A 20,840-nucleotide genomic window follows, 5' to 3' on the forward strand; every position below is an offset into this window, starting at 1 on the left:
TGGTTAAGCCTCTCTTGGGCCCAAATCAAAATTCCTTAGCCACCACTTAGCGCATCAACCATGAAGCTTCTCACTACAGAATACGAAGCTCACCAAGAAAACCACCTCACACTGAGCTATTACTTGTTACTACTATCAATTAATTTGAAATTTTTACACTAAAATAAAATAATTGTGAATCTTCTTATATTTTAGTAAAATAATTACTATATGTCTACAAAGTTTTGCATAGAATTTTAGGTATATTTGAATAATTTTATTCAAGACATACACAGCAAAAGTGATATTCCATTTTCTTGATTGGCTAGCTAATTAAGAGACACGAGTTTACAAGTACTACCATTGTCTACAAGTCATAAGTACTCTAGAGTCAAAGGCAAAGCTTTTAACTCGTAAGAGATATTGGAGTATAAATTTAGGCAATTTACTGGTCAATTCTACAATTTTCTTGTTTATCTCATGGTCAAAAAATTTAACGTCCTACATGTCTTCGTTTTTTGATGCATAGTATGCCTAGATACGAGAATAATGTGAAGGAATTGAACCTCGCGTATTGCATGTCAAAAACAATTGTATTAAGGGAAACTTTCTAGTATCCGTATTTAATACTCTTATTTCTGATCATTTAAAAATTGGATCAGATTGGCTGGTTAACTGCAAATTGACAGTCAGTCTGGTCCGATTTGCCTTTAAAACCGCCAGCATGTTAAACCGTCATCGACCATTCAAACCAGCCGTTTGAATTGAAAACCCATTTTTTTATTTTTAAAATATTTTTGTAAAAATTCGTTACTTAAGTAGAAATTGAAACAAGACCTTTACTCAAGATATAGACACCTCAATATATATAAATTCATTATACATATTATTAATTATAGTTTATTTCCTAAATGTTGATATTTTTCTAATATACTCCATGAAGTATTTAATTTATACTATACACTAACTATTGATATTAATATGTATTTTTATCTAATTATAAGGCTTAATGTTTTTTAATATATTCTTAATTATATTTTAACCCTTACTAAATCTAATGCATATTTTGTGTATTACTACATGCAATTACATATATTTGCAATAGTAAAACAGTTCGACCAGTAGTTCAACACAATCACATATAGTTGCAATAGTAAAACGATTCGATCAGTAATACAACCGGTTGAACCATGAACTATTGCTTTACCGGTACACTCACCGGTTTAATTTTTAAAACATTGCCTATTTCTTATAGCATTTCCTCATGGGCATGCAACTACGTACAAAAGCATCACAATATTTCCACACCAAACTTATATTTATTGGATAGTATAATGATTTACTAGTAAGTAAGTGGAATGCTGGTGGACGTAGCTTTTCATGGAAATCCACCTCCTCCGCCTGAACCTCCACCAAAACCGCCGCCAGAACCACCACCGCCGCCAAGGCCACCTCCTCCACCCGAACCTCCACCAAACCCACCACCCGAGCCTCCTCCTCCACCAAACCCGCCACCCGAGCCTCCTCCTCCACCAAATCCACCTCCCGAGCCTCCACCCCCTCCAAAACCGCCTCCTCCACCCGAGCCTCCACCTCCGCCAAACCCACCACCCGAGCCTCCACCTCCGCCAAATCCTCCACCCGAGCCTCCACCTCCGCCAAACCCGCCACCCGAGCCTCCACCACCTCCATAGCCACCGCCTCTGCCGTATCGGCCACCGCGGTACTTCTCATCATTGTAAGAAGCCTCGGATTCATCGGCAAGCATGCGCGCACTGGTGGCGCAGAAAACTAGGGCGCTGATCAGAAACAAAACAAGAAGAAGCTTTGTAGCCATGTTGTTTGGCGGTACAAATTTGATTTGTTGATTGATTGACCACTAAGAAGGGATTTATATAGGAAGTGAAATCTTATAGTAATTAATGACACCATATCCTCATCCATAAACCACTAAACCATATGATAATTAATGCATTAATGCAATCTTAAGCAAGTTGCAACCACCCGATTACTTTTGAATTTTGATCATATAGGCTGACTTTTTCAACTTAATTAATTGATTCATGTCTCTAACTATATTGAAGACTTTTCATCTCTAAACGTCTGACTATATCGTTTGTAGGCCAAGTAACCATAAATGCAGCAATATGCAAAACGAATTTTGGTCTACTCATTGTCTTTATCCTATATACATGTCTCGACACCAATCAATAGTTGATTAATTTACTATAATCAGTTCATAAAATAAAAATTTTGTTCAAATATCGGAGCAGTATTGGATAATCATTCCCATCACTATATAGGGTATACCGATAGTATTTCTTATACAATGCAATAGATGCATGAAATCAATGAAAAGAAAAGGTAAATTTCAACGAATTAATCTAGATTACAGCAACTAATCATTTTTATTAGTCAAGACAACGTCAACGACCCAATAATTTCATTAATCAGGTAAACTTTGTAGTTAAGGAGCTAACCTGCTCGGTTTGTCGGACCATTCTGGTACAGGTCATTCGAGTTATATATTTTTACTATTATATTTATATTGATATAGACAAATTATATTTATATCTATATTAAACAATTATATAGACAAATAAGTGTTATTTCAACTAGAGACTAGTATGAGATACAAATATACATTTGTTTCTTAAATGACTCCATATTGTTAGTTTATACTACTTATTTATAAATTTTTTTATAAAAATAAAATAATGAGTATAACTTTTAGTAAATAGTAAATCAAAATAATTTTTGAAGTGCATTTGAAAAGAATTTCTACTTTTAAAGTAACTCTTAAATTTTTAAAAAATGTAACAAAAATTGAAAATTAAAAATTTGAATTATTTAATTTTGGGCAACCCCTATAGGGTTGCGTGCTATTGGGTTTCTTTTGGGTTATAACTTTTCAACTCTAGCCTTGTAAACTTATTGGACTATTCCATGTTAAATTAAAATTCCTGAAGGTACACCTTTTAAATTTGACTACTAATCCTTCTATTATCTATACACAGACAATTTTCCCAATTGCAAAGCTTCACTCAGCCCGACTCCGTTAGAAAACCGATAGCTCTATACGATGTCGTATTTGCTGCCTCACCTTCACTCCGGCTGGGCCGTCGATCAGGCGATCCTGGCGGAGGAGGAGCGCCTCGTCCTCATCCGCTTCGGCCACGATTGGGACGAGACCTGCATGCAGGTAATCCCTTTCCCCCAATTTAGTGATTTTTTTGTTTTATAAGGGTCTGTTCTTGTTAATTGGAGCCGTTGGAAGGTTTAATTGTGATAATTGTGTGTTTTAGTATGTCTCTTGGGTTTTAGCTGCAAATTTGTATCACCTAGGGTTTCTTCAGGTTGATTGTTTTAGTCGAATTGTAGGATTTCGATTTCAATCTCTGTCTGCACTTCTTGTTTTTTTGTAAACATGTGATTGTGGTGGTGGCGGCCTCGATTATTGGTACACCCTCAAAAACCAATACAGGGAGGAGAGGGGGCTTTAATGCGCGTGCTATAGTTCATTCGGCTTGATTGATTTTGTTATATTGTACAGTTTTTGTTTCAATTAATTAAGGGTTTGTTATTGGTTGCACGTATTTATCTGCAGTAAATATGGGGTGGTGGATTTGATTACTATATATTAACACACCCTCAATAATCAATACTGGTATCATGTGGTATATTTATGGAGGTATGTAGCTATTGACCAGATGTATGGCCTATCATTTAAATTCCTTAGTGTGTGATCTGCGATTGTCGGAGCGACAACCATAGACAATTTATTAGACAAATTAAGTTGGGTAGGTAATTTTGATAGCATTTGGTCTGTATTGGTTTTGAATTACTTATATGGCCTTAATTTTCAAAGTATTCTGCATATGAGGATCACAGTTACTATGGAATTGTAATTCGCTTATCATTATCGTTAGGACATTAATCATTAGTGGTACATGATATTTTTGTTCCAAGTTACTTGATCTCCTACATACTACTCCATATGTTATCACTAAAGATCTAGAATGTCTTCTTTAACCTTCTCTATCCAAGTTCTCAACGGCCTACCAATACCATCCTTTATGCTTGCCATTGGCCTAACATTTGGATATTGCCATTTTCTGGTCTTTTCTATGAGCAGAATATGCCCCTGATTTTCCTAGTATCTTCTACGCATTCCCATCTTCTTACACACACAGAAACATGAGCTAATTGGCTTTAATTGACTGCTGAATGAAGGTTTGGACTAGTAATTTCTGTGTTTAACAGCTTCCGATCCTTTATTCACAATGTCCCATATTTTTATCATTTGTCTCATCATATTCTTAGGTTTTGCTGTGTAGCTATCAATTTCTTGCTCATGATAACTTCCCTTGCAATTTGTAAATCGTTATTTCCTCTTCCAACAATGTGATAGTGGAAGCTTCTTTTCAGATGGATGAGGTGCTGGCTTCAGTTGCCGAAACACTAAAAAACTTTGCTGTCATATACCTGGTGGATATCACAGAGGTCCCTGATTTCAACACAATGTACGAGCTGTATGACCCCTCCACCATCATGTTCTTCTTCAGGAACAAGCACATTATGATTGATCTTGGCACTGGAAACAACAATAAGATCAATTGGGCCATGAAGGATAAGCAAGAGTTCATTGACATCGTTGAGACTGTCTACCGTGGCGCCAGGAAGGGGCGTGGTCTAGTTATTGCCCCTAAGGATTACTCCACCAAATATCGTTATTGAAAAAATCATGCTATCCTCTGTTATGGTACATTTGACTTGCAAATGAAGGTTTGTTGTGTTGCATTCGATGTGATTAGCTGTGATAACACAAATACTGTTTCTGTTTCTGCTATTGCTATTCCTTGTTCGCTTGATTTATCTAAAAGATGCTACATTAGTATTTTATATAAATGGGTTTCATTTGTAACTTGTAAGGGCATCCACTATAGGGGCGGCGCGCCGGCCGCCCCGGAGGCAGCTTAGCTGCGGCGGTCTATAGGGGAGGAGGAGTCCGCCCCGGGGGTGGACGAATTTGCTGGGGCGGACGGGCATTCGCCGCGTTTGCGGCGAGGACGGGGCCGATGGAGAGAGAAGCGCGGCGGCCGCCGCGCCTATCTATTGTGCGGCGAAGCCGGCGCGGCGGTCGCCGGTTTTATTTTATTTTTTTATTTTTTTAATTTCGAATTTATAATGGTTTTTTTATAAATATTCCTCCCATTTTCATCTTCTCTCCACACACATCTTCACACCCATTTCACTTTCTATCCAAATTTTCTATCTCTAAAAACTTTTCGATTATGGATGATTTGTGGAATCAAGCATGGGATTCTTTGATTCAAGAGGTGCAGAGGGAGGCCGACGAGGAGGCGGCGACGACGATCCCTCGTGAGATTCGTCATCGTCGGACAATCCCACGAGACCATGTCGGAGCGGCTGAGCGGCTTATGGCCGACTACTTTAGCGCTGACTCTCGTTACCACAACTGCTGGTGACACTCATCTTGGTGGTGAGAAATTCGACAACAGAATGGTGTTCTTCAAAGGGCAGGAGCCTTGCAAGACCATCAAACCCGGCCAGAACTCGCATCTGTCGTCTCCACATATCTACCTTGGGTCGAGAAGCTTAGATCTAGAATTGCTTTCTTCAATTCGTCCAATCTAGCATCCATCCGACGCCAATGAGCCTCCCATCGATTCTCTGTGATTCCGGCATCGGACTGCCGTGATTCAAGCCGTCTTTCCCCTCCTCGTTACCCGGCTGAGATTTTTCGTCGGCGTTTCAGAATGTCGCAACCGCTCTTTACCCATATAGCGACGACATTGGCGGACCGGTTCGAGTGCTTCACGCTCCGGAGTGATTGCACTGGCCGGATCGGGCTGTCTACTTTGCATAAATGCACTTCTGCAATTAGGCAGCTTGCCTATGCCGGACCGGCTGATATGTTCGACGAATACCTACAGATGGGTGAGACGACTAGTCTAAATGTGCTCCGGCAGTTTTGTAAGGGTATTCGGGAAGTCTTTGGTCCGGAGTTCCTACGAAAGCCAACCCCTGATGAGTGCCAGAGACTGCTAGATATGCACGGTGCGGTGCACAATTTCTCAGGGATGATGGGCAGCATTGATTGTATGCATTGGGAGTGGAAAAACTGCCCGGTGGCGTGGAAAGGCCAGTTCACTACTGGTTTCAAGCAGAAACATCCGTCGATGATCCTCGAAGCCGTTGCTGACCACCGTTTGCGGATCTGGCATGCGTATTTCGGTGTTGCAGGTTCAAACAACGACATCAACGTTCTGCAGTCGTCGCCTATCTTCAATGATGAGTGCCGGGGAGAGGGTCCAGAGATCAGTTTTGTAGCAAATGGCACGCAGTATCGCAGGGGATACTATTTGGCAGATGGAATATACCCTCGTTGGCCCGTATTCGTCAAGACACTTCGCCAACCGGCTAGAGCGAAGAGACAATATTTTGCACGAAAACAAGAGGCCGCTAGGAAAGATGTTGAGCGAGCTTTTGGTGTGCTCCAAGCGCAATGGGCCATTCTTCGCTGCCCGGCACGAGTTTGGCACGAAGATGATGTCGCAAATATTATGGTAGCATCTATCATATTGCACAATATGATAATAGAAGATGAAGGATTTGCTGCAGAACGTTGGGCGCCAGAAGATGGTGCAAGTACAAGTCACGGCGTTGCCTCCGCGCCGATACAGATGGGTGTACCACGTAGTAATGAATATCTGATCCAACGTTTCGCTGATATACGCAGGAGCACAACACATGACCAACTCCAGGTCGATTTGATTGAAGAGGTCTGGGCACGTAGGGGAGGCGGCGTAGCGTGAAGAACATGTGTGATTTTCCGTAGATCAAATTTTCGTTGTAATTTTTCCCTCACTTTAATTCGACGAAAATTTAGTTTTCAATTTTAATTTTATGGCTCTAGCCGTTTTTCTCTAATTATTTTTAGTCTGATAATTTTAATTGTAATTGAATTAAAATATACAACAAATAAAATAAAGTGAAATTTATCCACCAAAAAGTGTCCACTATTGTTGCGGATATTTTTTTTTGTGGCTGTGGACAAATAAAAAGTGGCTATGGATAAAAAAAAAAATTGTCCATCAAAAAGTGTCCACCTATAGTGGATGCTCTAAGACGAGCGTCTCAAATGGTAAGACCCAATGGTCCACTTTTCATGCCCTTCCTATACTTCCTATATATGTATTCCATATCTTTTTTATTTTTACCTACTACCACTATTTTATAATTTTATCTTTAGTTCCTATTCTTATCCATTAGTTGAATTTATATTTATTGTGAAGAGCTTGTTGTATCAAAATTGATTATTAGAGAGAAAATCTAGCTTTTTCAAATAAATACAAAGGTGTATTATATTCTAATATATTTTTATGAAAGTAACTAAATTTAGGACAAATAGCCGCTAACCATATAGGCCTCTTTCTGGTTTTTTCAGTATATACTTAATAAAATAATCGCAAATATTATGATCTATGGTGGTCTGTAGAAAACATCGTACATTGTTCATGTTGCTGCATCAATATAGATATGGAGTCCATTTGTCATTCTACCATTACCTATTGATGATTTTGTTGTGAGGGCTAAGTGTGTTCAGTTTGCTAAATTTTGGTGAGTTTTGGTTTGATGTGCATATTCTAGCAATGAATGTACATATACATGGTTTTCCAATTTTAAATTATTGTTCAAATTCCCTTTTTGCACTGTTAATTTGATTTTCAGTTATTTTTTTTTAGTTTCTCGTATGTTTATTGAAACATTAATTAATCAATATTAAATTTAATTAATTAATGCAGTGTGTGTAACACTAAATTTAAAAGAAACAGACATGGCTAACTTTGCTCAAAATTTGGTATTTTCCATGAACTTTAAAATTAGTCTAGAATATAGTAACAAATTTTGCACTTTGTTTGGTATTTCTAAAACTGACCCAAATAAGATATTTTTATCAAATTCTTATTTTACGTGGGCAACCGTGATACGTTTTATGGTATTTTAAACTACTTTTTAAGTTCATAACAAGTAGGATAAAAAGTCATGTAGAAAACCACATTGATTTAATTGTGTCAAGTATGATTAAAAAAAGATCTCGTAAATTAGTCAAATGTAGTGATAGAGATAGAGTGGAAAATATCAAACAAAGTGCAAATTTGTAAAAATATCAAATATTGGGTGAAATTTATGATTTTAGACCCTAAGTTAATACACACATTCATAACCATAAGTCTCGATGTGGGCCCTCTACTAAATAATGAGATAGCGGGTCAAATATGGTTAATATGAGTAACAGAATGTTAACCCGACCCAGTCCATGAAGCCCAAATAGCGTCAGCGTTACTTCTACGCTGTACGATATGCATATATTATCGGAATGCGATGGCTCCAGAAATCATTATCACCGCTGCTTAAACCCTAACTCTTTTGGCAGATCCCAAAATCCATCTCAAATTTTCGGTCATGGCTACAGAAACGGAGCCCACAGTTCTAAGGAGAGAGGAGGAAGAAGATGACAATCCGAGGTCGGCGGCCGATGATGAGGACACCGGCGCTCAGATTGCTCCGATCGTCCAGCTGCAGGAAGTCGCCGTCACCACCGGTGAAGAGAACGAAGATGTTCTTCTTGAGTTGTGAGTCCTTTTAGGTTCAATTCGCTGATTGATGTGAGATTCGGTGTTTAATTGTTTGATTTCTGCTGCTGTGAGTGGATCGGTGCGGTAGATTAGATCGATGTGGTTTTGCTTTACGCTGATGGTTGATTGATTTTGAATTTGTGCTGAACTGACGTTGAAGTTCTATTTGCTTCGTCAGTTTGGTATTTTATTTTTCAAATTACTGTGGTGTCGTTGTTGATGCACTGTCTAAATCACGAATGAGGCGATTAAGTTAAACATGTAAATGCGGAGTAGATTGATTTTCATTTTACTTCTGGAATTCAATTCGCTTGATCCAGTAGATTAAGTTTTGTCTTGTAAATGTTCGAAAAAAATGTCGATAAGTCTCTATACCTGCGTGTATGACACTTCATATCCACATACAACTTACAAGAGTTCATGTCTGAATAATTTAGTGTGATTATTGATCCTTATAGATTTCTGAATTACTTGTTTTTTTCTAGGAAGTCTAAGTTGTACAGATTTGACAAGGACGGTAATCAATGGAAGGAAAGGGGAGTGGGCATTGTTAAGCTCCTAAAGCACAAGGAGACGGGAAAAGTTAGGCTTGTCATGAGGCAGAACAAGACCCTTAAGATCTGCGCCAATCACCTTGGTTAGTATACAGACAGATGTGAATTATTTGTATATTACTACTCATGTGAATACTTGGTGTTTTTTTATTGGAAAATGTTGTATCTGATCATGGATATTGTGTATTTTTGCTAAAAATTGGCCGTTTATTGTCGTGGTAAATGCAGTCCTATCCACAATGACTGTGCAAGAGCATCAAGGGAATGACAAATCATGTGTGTGGCATGCTGCTGATTTCTCTGATGGAGAGCTGAAGGATGAAACTTTTGCGATCCGGTTTGCCTCTGTGGAGAGTAAGTTCATTCTATCTAAATACTTGTTGTATTTGACTTTTGAAATGAATTGGAAACATGATTTTTTAGTTGCTTTGTTTAGTTTATGAGATATAATAGAATAAATGTATGTGTGTGGTAATATTTTAGTAGAATCTTGTTTGTATTACTATCTGTACTTTAATCTGATCATAATTCCTGGTTCAGTAGAATAGCTTGCAGCCCTTGAGCTGAAATTATCTATACAATCCGGTGTACAGTTAGTTCCAATAATGAATATCTACTTGATTTTCAGATTGCAAAACTTTCAAGGATATGATTGCAGAAATAGCCAAAGCACAGGCAACTGATAACGAAGAGAGTGAAGAAGGAAAAACTGCAGCCAGTCTTATCGAAAAGTTGAGTGTTGGGGCTAACAACGAGGAAGAGAAACCCGAGTCCGAAGCCGGACCTTCGTCCTCTGCAGAGAATAATGGCGAGAGCGAGGAACCAGTAGCCTCCTCCGCAGAGAAGTAAAAGAGAGGATGATCCCTTTGGTAGAGTCTTGTCTTGGTTTTTGGCTGACAAGGTTTGGTGCATGGGTTATTCAGGTGAGTCAACCCGGCACCAGATTATAGTCGCGAAACAATGGTCTTTCTTCATTTGGTTTGTTCACTGGTCCATCATCAGTCGTCGGTCGGGTCAAGTCAGGTCAGGCTCAGTTGGTGTTGTTTTGGAGCCTCTGAAGTATGAGTCAGTTGTTTTTTACTGTCGAGATGGTGTTTGCAAAAATTCTTGGACATGGGTGCATTACCCTCAGAAACATATAATTATATCTTCATCAAACTGTATTTCTTTTCGCGTGTATTATTTCAGCTTTTCTTGTGGATCTTTAATTTATTTATGCAGAAACACTATCGTATACTACCGGAATCAATTAAACGTTTAAGAAGTACTGAACACAAACTAGAAAAGCATGTATTGAAAAATTAAAATTACAGCATTTTATAAATTGTGAGAATTACAGATTGTGGATTAAACCACCATTAAATATTGATGTCCGAATAATCAGAGATGCAATAAATTGTCTAAAACCAGCTGCCACAAGAGAAAGCAGGGCCCCCTACCAACCTGGGCAGCCAGGCCATGAGTCCTAAATTTTCTATTACAAGCATCTCTAACCAACCATACTGTACAACCAATACTGAAACGACCTTACTGCAATGACCGGATATAGGCAACAACAAAGGCCAACCTACCAATATACAGGCCCTCCGCGATGTTTCCACTCTCATATGGGTAGGGCAAGCAACTATGGTGACATTACATCATCCATCGATGAGTTCATCCGGATATCTGGTTCCTCTGTCATCTCCTTGACTTCATTCCTGACTGACATCAGGATCTTGTCGTCTGCAATTGCCAAATAATATTTTCAGTGTCGTCGATTCGGGAACATGAATTGATAGATGTGTACTTAGTAGTAGTGTCATTGTCATTGACTCGTGATATGGAAAGCTTGGTACCTGATTTATTGCGCAGAGCCTCTTTGATGGCATCGAAGTTCTTGTAAGTATAGCCCACAAAACTAAAATCTTTTGGAGTTAGATGCATCTGTTTGAAGAAAATTATATCAAGATCAGAAAGAACTACATATTTCCCACACTGTTCAACAATTTAGGGAATATAGAAAATGGGTTAACGTTTGCAAAGAGCAGCAAGACAGACCTTTCTTGAGGATCCTGACCCAGACTTCGATGGTGTTGGTGGATCCAGCTGTTCAAATAAGTGAGACATTAGACAATAGAAGACGAGCAAAGGAACGAGTACAATGAAGCAGACATATCATGACATTAATGTCTTGGCATGAGACTGGTCAAGTGTATCACAGATTTGATTGGCGGGATTCTGATCACCAACCTCATATTTCAAAGATAAAATCAAGATTACCCTGACGTATGGAGATAAATATGACTATCTGCAGGGGGTGGAATGGAAGGCACGAAACATAATACTAAAAGCTAAGAGATCAGTTTGTACTTCATCAAACTTCATGAAATTCCTGGTGTCCAGCTCCCCGTTGACCTCTGGTTTAAATGCTGCTTCAATATCATATAATTTATTCCAATCAACATCGACGAACCAAGGGTGAGCCTGCATTAGCTCATGTGTGAATGGAGAGAGAAGAGGAGCACAATAGACTCATTTGGACCAAGTAATACCTTTATCTGAGCTGCACCTCCTGTTCCAAGTCTATGCTCGACATCACAGAGTAAACTACATACGAGATCTTTTGCCTCATTGCTGATTTTGGTATCTTCGGGAAATCTCAGGTGATTCTTCCAATGAACAATCTAGCGATCATTAGAAAACTCCATCAGGAAACAGACAGACTAGTACATCGATAACAATAATGCTTGTCATGTTGTAGTGTTGTGCCTTTACATTAATCATCCCGATAACAGAATAGTACATCGATAAAAGTAGAGCCAAAATCTGAACGTTCATGCCTACTCGCAGGTAACAAATATACCTAAAAGCCATTAAAAAGTGGCCAAAAATACCATAGCACATAAAACCTAAAAAAGGCAAAAAGAATTTGGAAGTCGACCCTCAAGAATTGATCTAGTACCATTTTGTGCAAGACAAAAGCCAAAAAAAATCCAAAGAAAATGCAGACGATACATAAAAAGAGTGCAATCAAGCTCCTCAGTTGTCCCTTCATCTCTACATTACCACTAACATGGTGGAGCAGTTCAGCAATTGGAACGATATACTAGTATAGACATCATCACCGGAGCCTTCAACAATGACACGCAAAAAAGAAAAGCCAAAGCAAAACAGAGCAAGGAGGAATGTCGGGAAAGAAATACTCCCTCCGTCCCATATTTATAGTCACATTTAGTTATGACACGGGTTTTAAGGAATTGGTGGAGTGTGTAATTAATGAAGTGAGATGGTGGAGTGTGTAATAAATGAAGTGAGATAGAGGAGTGAGATGGTGGAGTGTGTAATAAATGAAGTGAGATGATGGAGTGTTTAATAAATGAAGTGAGTTGGTTGAAGGTGGGTCCCTTATTGATTTTTGGGTTTTTTATTTTTGTTTTGGTTTATTTTTGTATTGATAATGGCATTTGGGTGTAATTTTAGTGAATAATGGGGTAAAATTTTATGTCCAAATATGGAAAATTCTAAATGTGACTATAAATGTGGGACGGACTTTTATGGCAAAATGTGACTATAAAACTGGGACGGAGGGAGTACTTCATTGAACAGAAAGCAAAAACAGGGATACTGCTTAGGCTTGTAATGGCTAGAAGTATTCACAATTTTCGAGCATTTCAATAAAAGATTCCAATTATTATGAATCAAATGTGCTAACTACGTTTGCCATTAACCAACACAGAGACAAATATTACACAGACTACTTTGCTGAGCATTAATGGTGATTACCTTAAGATGCATTGGTGATAATAATAAAAGGTTGAACAATAAATGAACAGCACATGGCAAAATTGCTTGGATGGTGCAGAGAGAGGTATACAAAAAACATAAGTTATTGCAATGAGAGAATTATAGATGTATGTTGCACTCATTTGAGAATGGCAATGGCAGTTGATTAGATATGGTCCGGAGCACAATATACTGGAAGATTTCTGTAGTGCTTTTAAGGATGCAGATAGGACAATGTAAACAATTGATTGCATGTAAGCTAATCATCTTCTATTACCCTATAAATCAGCAAATATGAAAGAGGAAAATAAATTTAGGCATGTACCTTCCTGCAAGTGGTCATAGGATCATCCGCATAAAATGGCGGGTAGCCAACAAGCATTTCGTACATGATTGCACCCAATGACCACCTGCAAATATACATCATTCACGAGGTAAGCATTTCTGTGGTTCTGGATTCTAGTCTCACAGCACATAATAACATTCAGCAGTTTTAACAGGTCAGTTGAAAAGACTTGTATGGTGCCATTTGAGCTTTGAAAATGACACATCACAATATCAACATAAACAGCTTTCATGAATGATCAAGTGTAACAATAACTGGAATAGGAGAGGCGGTCAGTGTTACTGGGGAGAAATTGGACTGACCAGTCACACTCCATGCTATATCCTTTCTTCAACAGCACTTCTGGAGCAATATAGTCAGGTGTTCCAACAGTTGAAAAAGCCTTCAAAAGACAAAGTGAAGATGATTACGTACTTAGGAACTGAAAATCAACTGTGACAGCAAGCTTCGCAATGGAAAAAAATTAAATAGTTCAAAGAAAAACAAGTTTCTGTATAAAGAAAAACACGCCTCGCTCTCAATTACTTACCAACTTTCTCCTGTTCGTCTGCCAGTGCTGAAGTTGTTCAAGAGGACTTCTCCAACTACTAACATTGGCAGCACCAGGAAAACGACCATCGATGTCCATTGGTTCCCTTATATTTTCATCATCCAATTCTTCGTTTTCATTCACCGTGGATAAAGTCCTACAGTCAAGGGGCTTGCATAGACCAAAATCTGAGAGTTTCATGTGACCGTTCTTATCAAGAAGAAGATTGTCTGGTTTGATATCTCTAAGAAGAAAATGAAAGAGGATCAGAAAGATAAATCACATAATAAATTAATTGTATCAGATGTAAGAATTGTTTGTATCATGTAGTAGTATATAAATTCACACAAACCTGTGAATATAGTTATGTTTGTGAATAGATTCAATTGCCAAGACACTTTGAGCGATGTAAAATTTAGCCACATTTTCAGACAATGTGTCTTCTCTCATCAACAGAGTCATCATGTCACCTCCAGGTAGATATTCCATGATAAGATATAAATATTCAGGATCTTGAAAAGAGTAGTACAGTTTAACTATACAATGGCTCCCCACTTCTGCCAACAGGTTCCTTTCTGCTCTTACATGTTCCACCTGTGGAACATAATAACATTATTCAGATATTATTAGTACCTCTTTATTAGCGAACAAGTTTTTCCTATATTTTCGTATAAAGTGGATTAATAAAACTGATATTCAGGTTTCATATATCTTGGGGAAGTTCTTCATGACTATGATCTGAAATCTAGCAATCTTTTCTCTTCCACTCTCCCCTCCTTAGAAAAAAGGCATTTTTTAAGTTAAAAGATACACCTTGGTAAAGGTTCAGTATGCTTTTACCTGTCCTCTTGACACCATTTCAGATTTCTTCAACTTCTTCATGGCATAAATATTGCCAGATTTTTTTTCCCGGCATAGTCGGACCTACAATGTCAAATTTATCAGAATCATATAAAGCAACTACAAATACTCAGATACAAACTTATCAAATTATTAGAATACGGCATGCTAAACAAGCATTTATGTGGCTGAGTATATTGGGAAATCGAACAGAAATAGATTATACATCCAAGAGTGACATCAACCTCGCCAAAGGCACCACGTCCAATAATAGTAAGAAGCTCAAAATCATCTACACATATCTTGTTCCTTCTCAGTCTCATGAACTCCGTCTCTTTCCTTTCCAAATCTTTGATCAAATTTATCTGTTCATCTTTGGGCACATCTGAAGAGGCCAACTTCCTTTCCAGTATCCACCTCCTGAAGCCACACACATATACATTAGCATTAAAACTAGTGTTTTCCAATGACATGAAAGGGCAACCTAAACTTTCGAGACATACAAATTGGCTCGAAATATCTGTGTGAATAGATATAACAATAACTTGGTATATACTCATGTATATTTATCATCAGGGATTCACAAAACTGTCTGTTGAGCATAAAAACAGATCATGAAAGGTTTTGAGGCTACAAGTTTCAATATATTCTCCCTCTCTCCCTGGAGCAGCTTTCAGTTGCCTAAAATGTCAACTGGCATTATCAGCATTTGCCACATTTAATCATATATTCACTTCAAAATCCATAGCTTATGCAAATGGAGTCCAATAACACTTTAAAACCACTAAAATCGAACCATGAATAAATGAGTAAACTCAATTTTGATCTACCACGACCTAATAAAGTGTTGAAAACCTAAATCCGAAGTACAATTAGACCACAAAAACGACAGAAATGGCAACGCCAGTGAGCTGCATTTCGAATATGCAAAACAGAAGAACAAGACGATTCGCATACCTCTCTTTCCGCTCCTGTATGTTTTTCATCTGATTTTTGTAGTGATTCTCGATGTACTTTTTCGCTGCTGCCACTTTCTCCATAGTCAAACTCGAACCTAAAATTTCATCTTCGCCGCTGTTGTCATGGCTCTTTTCCAGTTCCATTCTCGCCTCCTCTCTCTCTCCAGATTTCCAATGAATCAGTGTACCCTCTGTATCTCTCACGCACACAGAAATTATGTACCTCGATGATATATATACATACGTGCAGTTAGCAGTATTTATTTAAGTAACCATCAGCTTGTGCTTTGTGGCCGTGTCTTTATGTTTGACTCTACGGCGTCGTTTCAGCTCTATTTTTCAGACACATTTTCAACTTTACAACAACGCATATTCCAATAAGTCCGTGCGTCTTATTTACTTATTTAACCACAAATTTTCAGCGTTCTATTATACTTTCGTATGATTCGGTATGCAAATTATTTCAGCGTTCTATTCGGTATGCAAATTTTCGTATGATTCGGTATGCAAATTTCGTATGGTTTGATTGTACAAAATTTGGTCACATAGATTTGTTGTTTCATAAACTCATAAAGTAAACATCTTAGCGCTGTTGGTTTACCTTAATATTAAATGATCTAAATTTAAGCCTTACTATTTACATCGATCTATGGTTTTTTTAAAGTAGAAAAACTAAAAAACATAAATAAATTATGGGCCAAATTAGAGCTGAAAATTCGGTCATCAATTAATCGGTTAGCCAATATTGAACCAAACCAAAATATCGATTATCGGTTAACTTAAGTTTGAATATTTACCTTTTTATATACATATTAAAATGTTGCATTCGGCTTAGCTAACTTTTAAAATTACGCTATGAACAAAATAATTATTTGCCGATCACATTTTCTACGTGCATTGACGAGGGATCAAATCCATCAACAACATTTTTCACCTTTTAATTTTTTTTAAGCTTGATTTGGTTCCTCTTCAATTAACTGAAACTGGATCGTTTCTATTGATTAGGAACCGAACCAAATCGAACTGAATATTTCAGTTTCAGTTTTAGTTCTTTGTTTTGTGAAATTTGGGGAGTCGGTGAACCAATAGATCGGTTCATTTTAACTGAACCGATCGAATTCTCAGCTCTCACCAAATGCCAGGAAATCACTTGGCAACAAGGGAAATCCAATCTACAAAATAATTTGATCTATGGACAACATCATTGTGGTAAAGGTATATTGATAAAGAAAGTTTTTTTCCGAAATCAATAAAGAGATTGGGTCGAAAAAATAAAATATTTCTAACCATCATTACGAATCTATTTTCACCTTTCTACGTAACCAATCTTTTCATTTTTCACAAGCCAAATAAATCATCAATTCTGTACAAATTCACAAAACTGACCACCACCACCACCACCTTCATGGCGTTGGGAGACCTCAACCCTATCTCCGGCATCATTGAAGATCTCAAACTTGGCCAACGGCTCCACTCCCTCATGCTCATCTCCCATATGCACATATTGCACTACCATGTCATACTAGTCAAAGTAGGTGATACGTATAAGCCCAAGAAAAACCAACATAACCGGCCCAGAAATAAAGTGGCTCGATAAGCTCAGGCCAGATATGGTGATGAGGTTTTTTTAATTCATACCGCCTATTTCAGTAATGCAATATTTTGCAAGTTTAGAGACAAAAAAATTTATGTTTTGACGACTGATAATCCATTATTCAGGGCTTTATTTTGGATTATACTATCACAATAGCTGAAGAATTCTTATAAGTGATTGGAAGACAAAATTCTTACTGGGAATAGAAAAGTATCAAAGTGCCCTCTTTTGGAAGAAAGGTACTACTATATCCCAATGCAAGAAAAGGATCAAGTGAACAACAATTTTTGCACAAATATGTTTCCCATAAAGATGAATTGTGTCTGGAGAAAAGCACAATCAAAAGTTGCACAAGGAGTAAAATAGTTTTCCTAAAATAGAACATCCTTATATAATCACATCTAATACTATATGACATATAAATACTTACTAACAGTTTGCAATTTATCAAGAGTATCAGCTTTGTGTTCCAATATCTAGAATTTTAGGCGTAAAATGACAAGACCAATATTTCATCATTCAACTTTAGTCAAAAAAACAATAATTTTGTGGGCCACGAGATATAATAATTTGTTTTCACATATATTGTTTGTGAATTTGTACGAAATCCTACATTGCATAAGTTCCCCAAAAAAATATTTTTTTAAGTTTCAACCGAAATCACTTTTTTCAGCATGAAGTTTTCAATCAAATGCCTATCTTCTAAGTACCTAAGTTTGTGTTCTTAGTGTTCCAATACGATATTGAATACTGAATCAGATTATAGTTAAATGATAAATCCCAAGTCCTCCCCATCATATCCCAAATTTAAAAATTGCCCTTATTATTAAATTTTCAATTTTGATATTCCCAATTAATATTAATGGCTCAAATTAAGCCACTCATCATATATAAATAAATATAACACACTTTACTAAAAGCTAGTACAAGAATAACTGGATCTGTGTCCATCACACCATTTGTAGTGTTATTATTTTAATTCATAATCCAAAAATACTCTCTATATATCTTTAAAAAAATCAAACATGCACCATTAATCATAATGGCAAGAAACTACTACAACTTGTCTCTCTTCTTCCTCATCATCATATTTGAATCAATCTCCAAATCATACCCACAATCAAACTTCCCATCCGCAAATCTATTATGCATTAGTGAATGTGAAACATGCTCCGCCACATGCTCTCCGCCGCCTCCAAATCCTAAACTTCCGCCGCTGCTTCCGATGCCACCGCAATATTCTCCACCGGCGCAGCCATACTACTACTTCACTTCTCCCGCGCCTTCATCACCTCCGCCGCCTCGTTCGAAGCCACCGCCTCCGCCTCCGCCTCTAGTTAATGTTTACAATCCGGGCGGCAACACGGTGCCGGCGCGCAACTTTCCGTACCCTTACTACTATTTTTATGTTGCAAATGCTGCTTCTGGAATTAGTGTTACATATTTTCATGGGAGCTACATTTTGATTATGCTTGTATTTTTCACAATTTTTGTATGAATTTTAGGCATATTTAAATTACAAGGGGTATGTTTTGTTTAAAAGATAATTCTAAGTTTTCATGCATCAAGCAATATAGACTATTAGATTCTATGAATAATGTTGAGCATTGGAATCTTTATGTAGTAATTAGTTTCTAGTTAGTTGAGTTTTTTTTTTTTTTTTTTTTTTTTTTTTTTGTGCATTGATTTAACTCTGGAATATCAACTAAAATACGTCTTTTTTTTTACATTTACGAATTTTTACATATCAATTAATATAATAATCTATTTTACAATTTGTAATTAAACTTTACACAAAAAATGAGCGATATCCAAATAAAATGAGCAGCGATGAATAATATAGTTTCAATTGTATTCCATTTCCTGAATAGTACTCCAGTATACGACTGTGTGTCACTATATAAATACGGCATATGTCCGTGGCCAAAATGTAATTCCCTAAATTAAAAGGGCCAAAATCGCAACACTAGGTCCTTATAATCCTGCAAAGTTTCGATTTGACCCCGTATAAATTTTTTCAGTTTCAATTTGACCCAGTATAAATTTTCATTTTACCCAAAATCCCACTGCACCTGAAATTTTCAATTTGTTTCTGGTTTACTACTTGCTCACTGTGGTGAAGATTCTGAATTTATTTTGATTCAGATAATGGCATTTGAATTGAATGAATTGTAATTTTGATTGGAATATGATATCTTTTGGATTGAAAATTACTAACCTTTCATCATTTTCAAATTTTCACAATAAAACTCATTACTGCTAATCAACTTCTGTTAAAAAGAAAAGGGAAAAGTCACCATTGTTTATTGTCTAACTAAATGGAATCACACTCGAAATGGTGTTCTCATGATCAGGTTGAAGATTAAGATGAACTCATGATCTGAATCTTGAATATTTTCTGTTGATTGGAAAGCTTTTCTGTGAACTCATTTTCTTGACCTTTAGTTTATGCAATCATGCAACATGAGGTCTGATCAGAAATTAGAGTAACCTAACAGAGATTGTTGTTGATACATTCTCATCAGAAAAATATTGCTTTTGTCATACCTATATAGTGAAAAATATGTGGTTCATCTTTACTCATCTTTCACTCAATCAAGTTACTTAGCTACAAAAAACAGGAAAACTATGGAGGAATATTACATGTAACTAATAGCAGAAAGCAGCCAGTAGTTTATAGAATTGCGATTAGTTAGTTTATTAACATTTTATAATATCATGTCACACAAAACAAAGCGCTACTGAGAAACATGACCTTATCAGGTTACCTTAAATCAACCAACAATTATAAAAAATTGTTTCTTTATATATTACTTTAAGATACACACACGGCAAAATCAACATGAAAGATGTTTTCTTTTTTTCCATGTGGAACATATTGTGTGTGTGAGTAGACTTATATGCAAAAGCAAAACAATAAATTTGTGTTTGCTGATCTTGCAGTAATATATCTTTAAATGAACATACACAAGAATTAAAGGACCATGTAATAACAATTTCATATCTGTAAAAAATAAAAATCATATCTGCAGAAATTGAAAGAAGAAATTCAATATTCTGAATTTTCAAGTTTCAATATTGGAATCTGCACATTAACCAGAGAGAGAGAGAGGCAAAGCAATATGATATATCATGTCATCTTCTTCATCACTGACACTGATTAAGATCTACAAAGGCACCCGAGTCACTCATTATAACAAACTGCAAACTTGAATGAAAAAATATAGGGAACACCATAATTCCTCAACAAAACAAAAGGTTTTGACAAAATTACTTTGAAAATAAATATTAACAAACCCTTTTTTTCACAAACATAATTATTACCTCCCCACTAGACCAGTTATCCTAGATACTAAGTCAACCTTATTATGCTGCAAGAAAATTGCAAAAACACTGTTGGAATTTGATGTATGATGAGTGAAGCACGCAACCACACACACACAAACATTTACTAATAATTATCAGGAAAAACTAACTTATTTAAGAGAATTAAAATCAATTGCACCTGGAAACAACTCATATTAGAGTAATACTTTCAGATCTAAAATTTTTGCATACCCCTCAAGAAAACCTAATCTTTGAATCTGCCCTCAATTTAGTAGTAATACAGA

General features: G+C 36.8%; 3 protein-coding genes across 4 annotated transcripts; 2 read left to right on the top strand and 1 right to left on the bottom strand.

Moving 5' to 3' along the window:
* Window positions 1–2,979: 2,979 nt before the first annotated feature.
* Window positions 2,980–4,903, top strand: LOC125195676 (thioredoxin-like protein YLS8). The gene is made up of 2 exons (XM_048093822.2): window positions 2,980–3,181; window positions 4,408–4,903. The coding sequence occupies exons 1-2, from the start codon at window positions 3,062–3,064 to the stop codon at window positions 4,714–4,716; spliced, it is 429 nt and encodes a 142-aa protein (XP_047949779.1). The 5' UTR covers window positions 2,980–3,061; the 3' UTR covers window positions 4,717–4,903.
* Window positions 4,904–8,392: 3,489 nt separating this feature from the next.
* On the top strand, window positions 8,393–10,378 carry LOC125195673 (ran-binding protein 1 homolog c-like). Its single transcript, XM_048093819.2, has 4 exons — window positions 8,393–8,639; window positions 9,128–9,279; window positions 9,425–9,550; window positions 9,825–10,378. Exons 1-4 carry the CDS (start codon window positions 8,470–8,472, stop codon window positions 10,043–10,045), a joined length of 669 nt encoding a protein of 222 aa, XP_047949776.1. The 5' UTR covers window positions 8,393–8,469; the 3' UTR covers window positions 10,046–10,378.
* A 111-nt stretch (window positions 10,379–10,489) lies between these two features.
* LOC125195665 (uncharacterized) lies at window positions 10,490–15,872 on the bottom strand. 2 transcript variants are annotated; one of them, XM_048093810.2, is made up of 12 exons: window positions 15,634–15,871; window positions 14,922–15,096; window positions 14,677–14,760; window positions 14,189–14,430; window positions 13,837–14,080; window positions 13,610–13,689; window positions 13,287–13,371; window positions 11,731–11,862; window positions 11,549–11,662; window positions 11,237–11,284; window positions 11,035–11,122; window positions 10,490–10,921 (listed from the first exon to the last, which is right to left on the bottom strand). In XM_048093810.2, the coding sequence occupies exons 1-12, from the start codon at window positions 15,777–15,779 to the stop codon at window positions 10,821–10,823; spliced, it is 1,539 nt and encodes a 512-aa protein (XP_047949767.1). In that variant the 5' UTR covers window positions 15,780–15,871; the 3' UTR covers window positions 10,490–10,820. The 2 variants fall into 2 exon arrangements, 1 of the variants encoding a protein (XP_047949767.1); XR_007171771.2 differs by lacking the exon at window positions 10,490–10,921 and having other exon boundaries at window positions 11,549–11,607; window positions 15,634–15,872.
* Window positions 15,873–20,840: the final 4,968 nt, after the last annotated feature.

Source organism: Salvia hispanica, chromosome 4, assembly GCF_029641045.1.
Source record: "Salvia hispanica isolate PSC_SH4W2 chromosome 4, Shi_PSC_v1, whole genome shotgun sequence".
NCBI lineage: Eukaryota > Viridiplantae > Streptophyta > Magnoliopsida > Lamiales > Lamiaceae > Salvia > Salvia hispanica.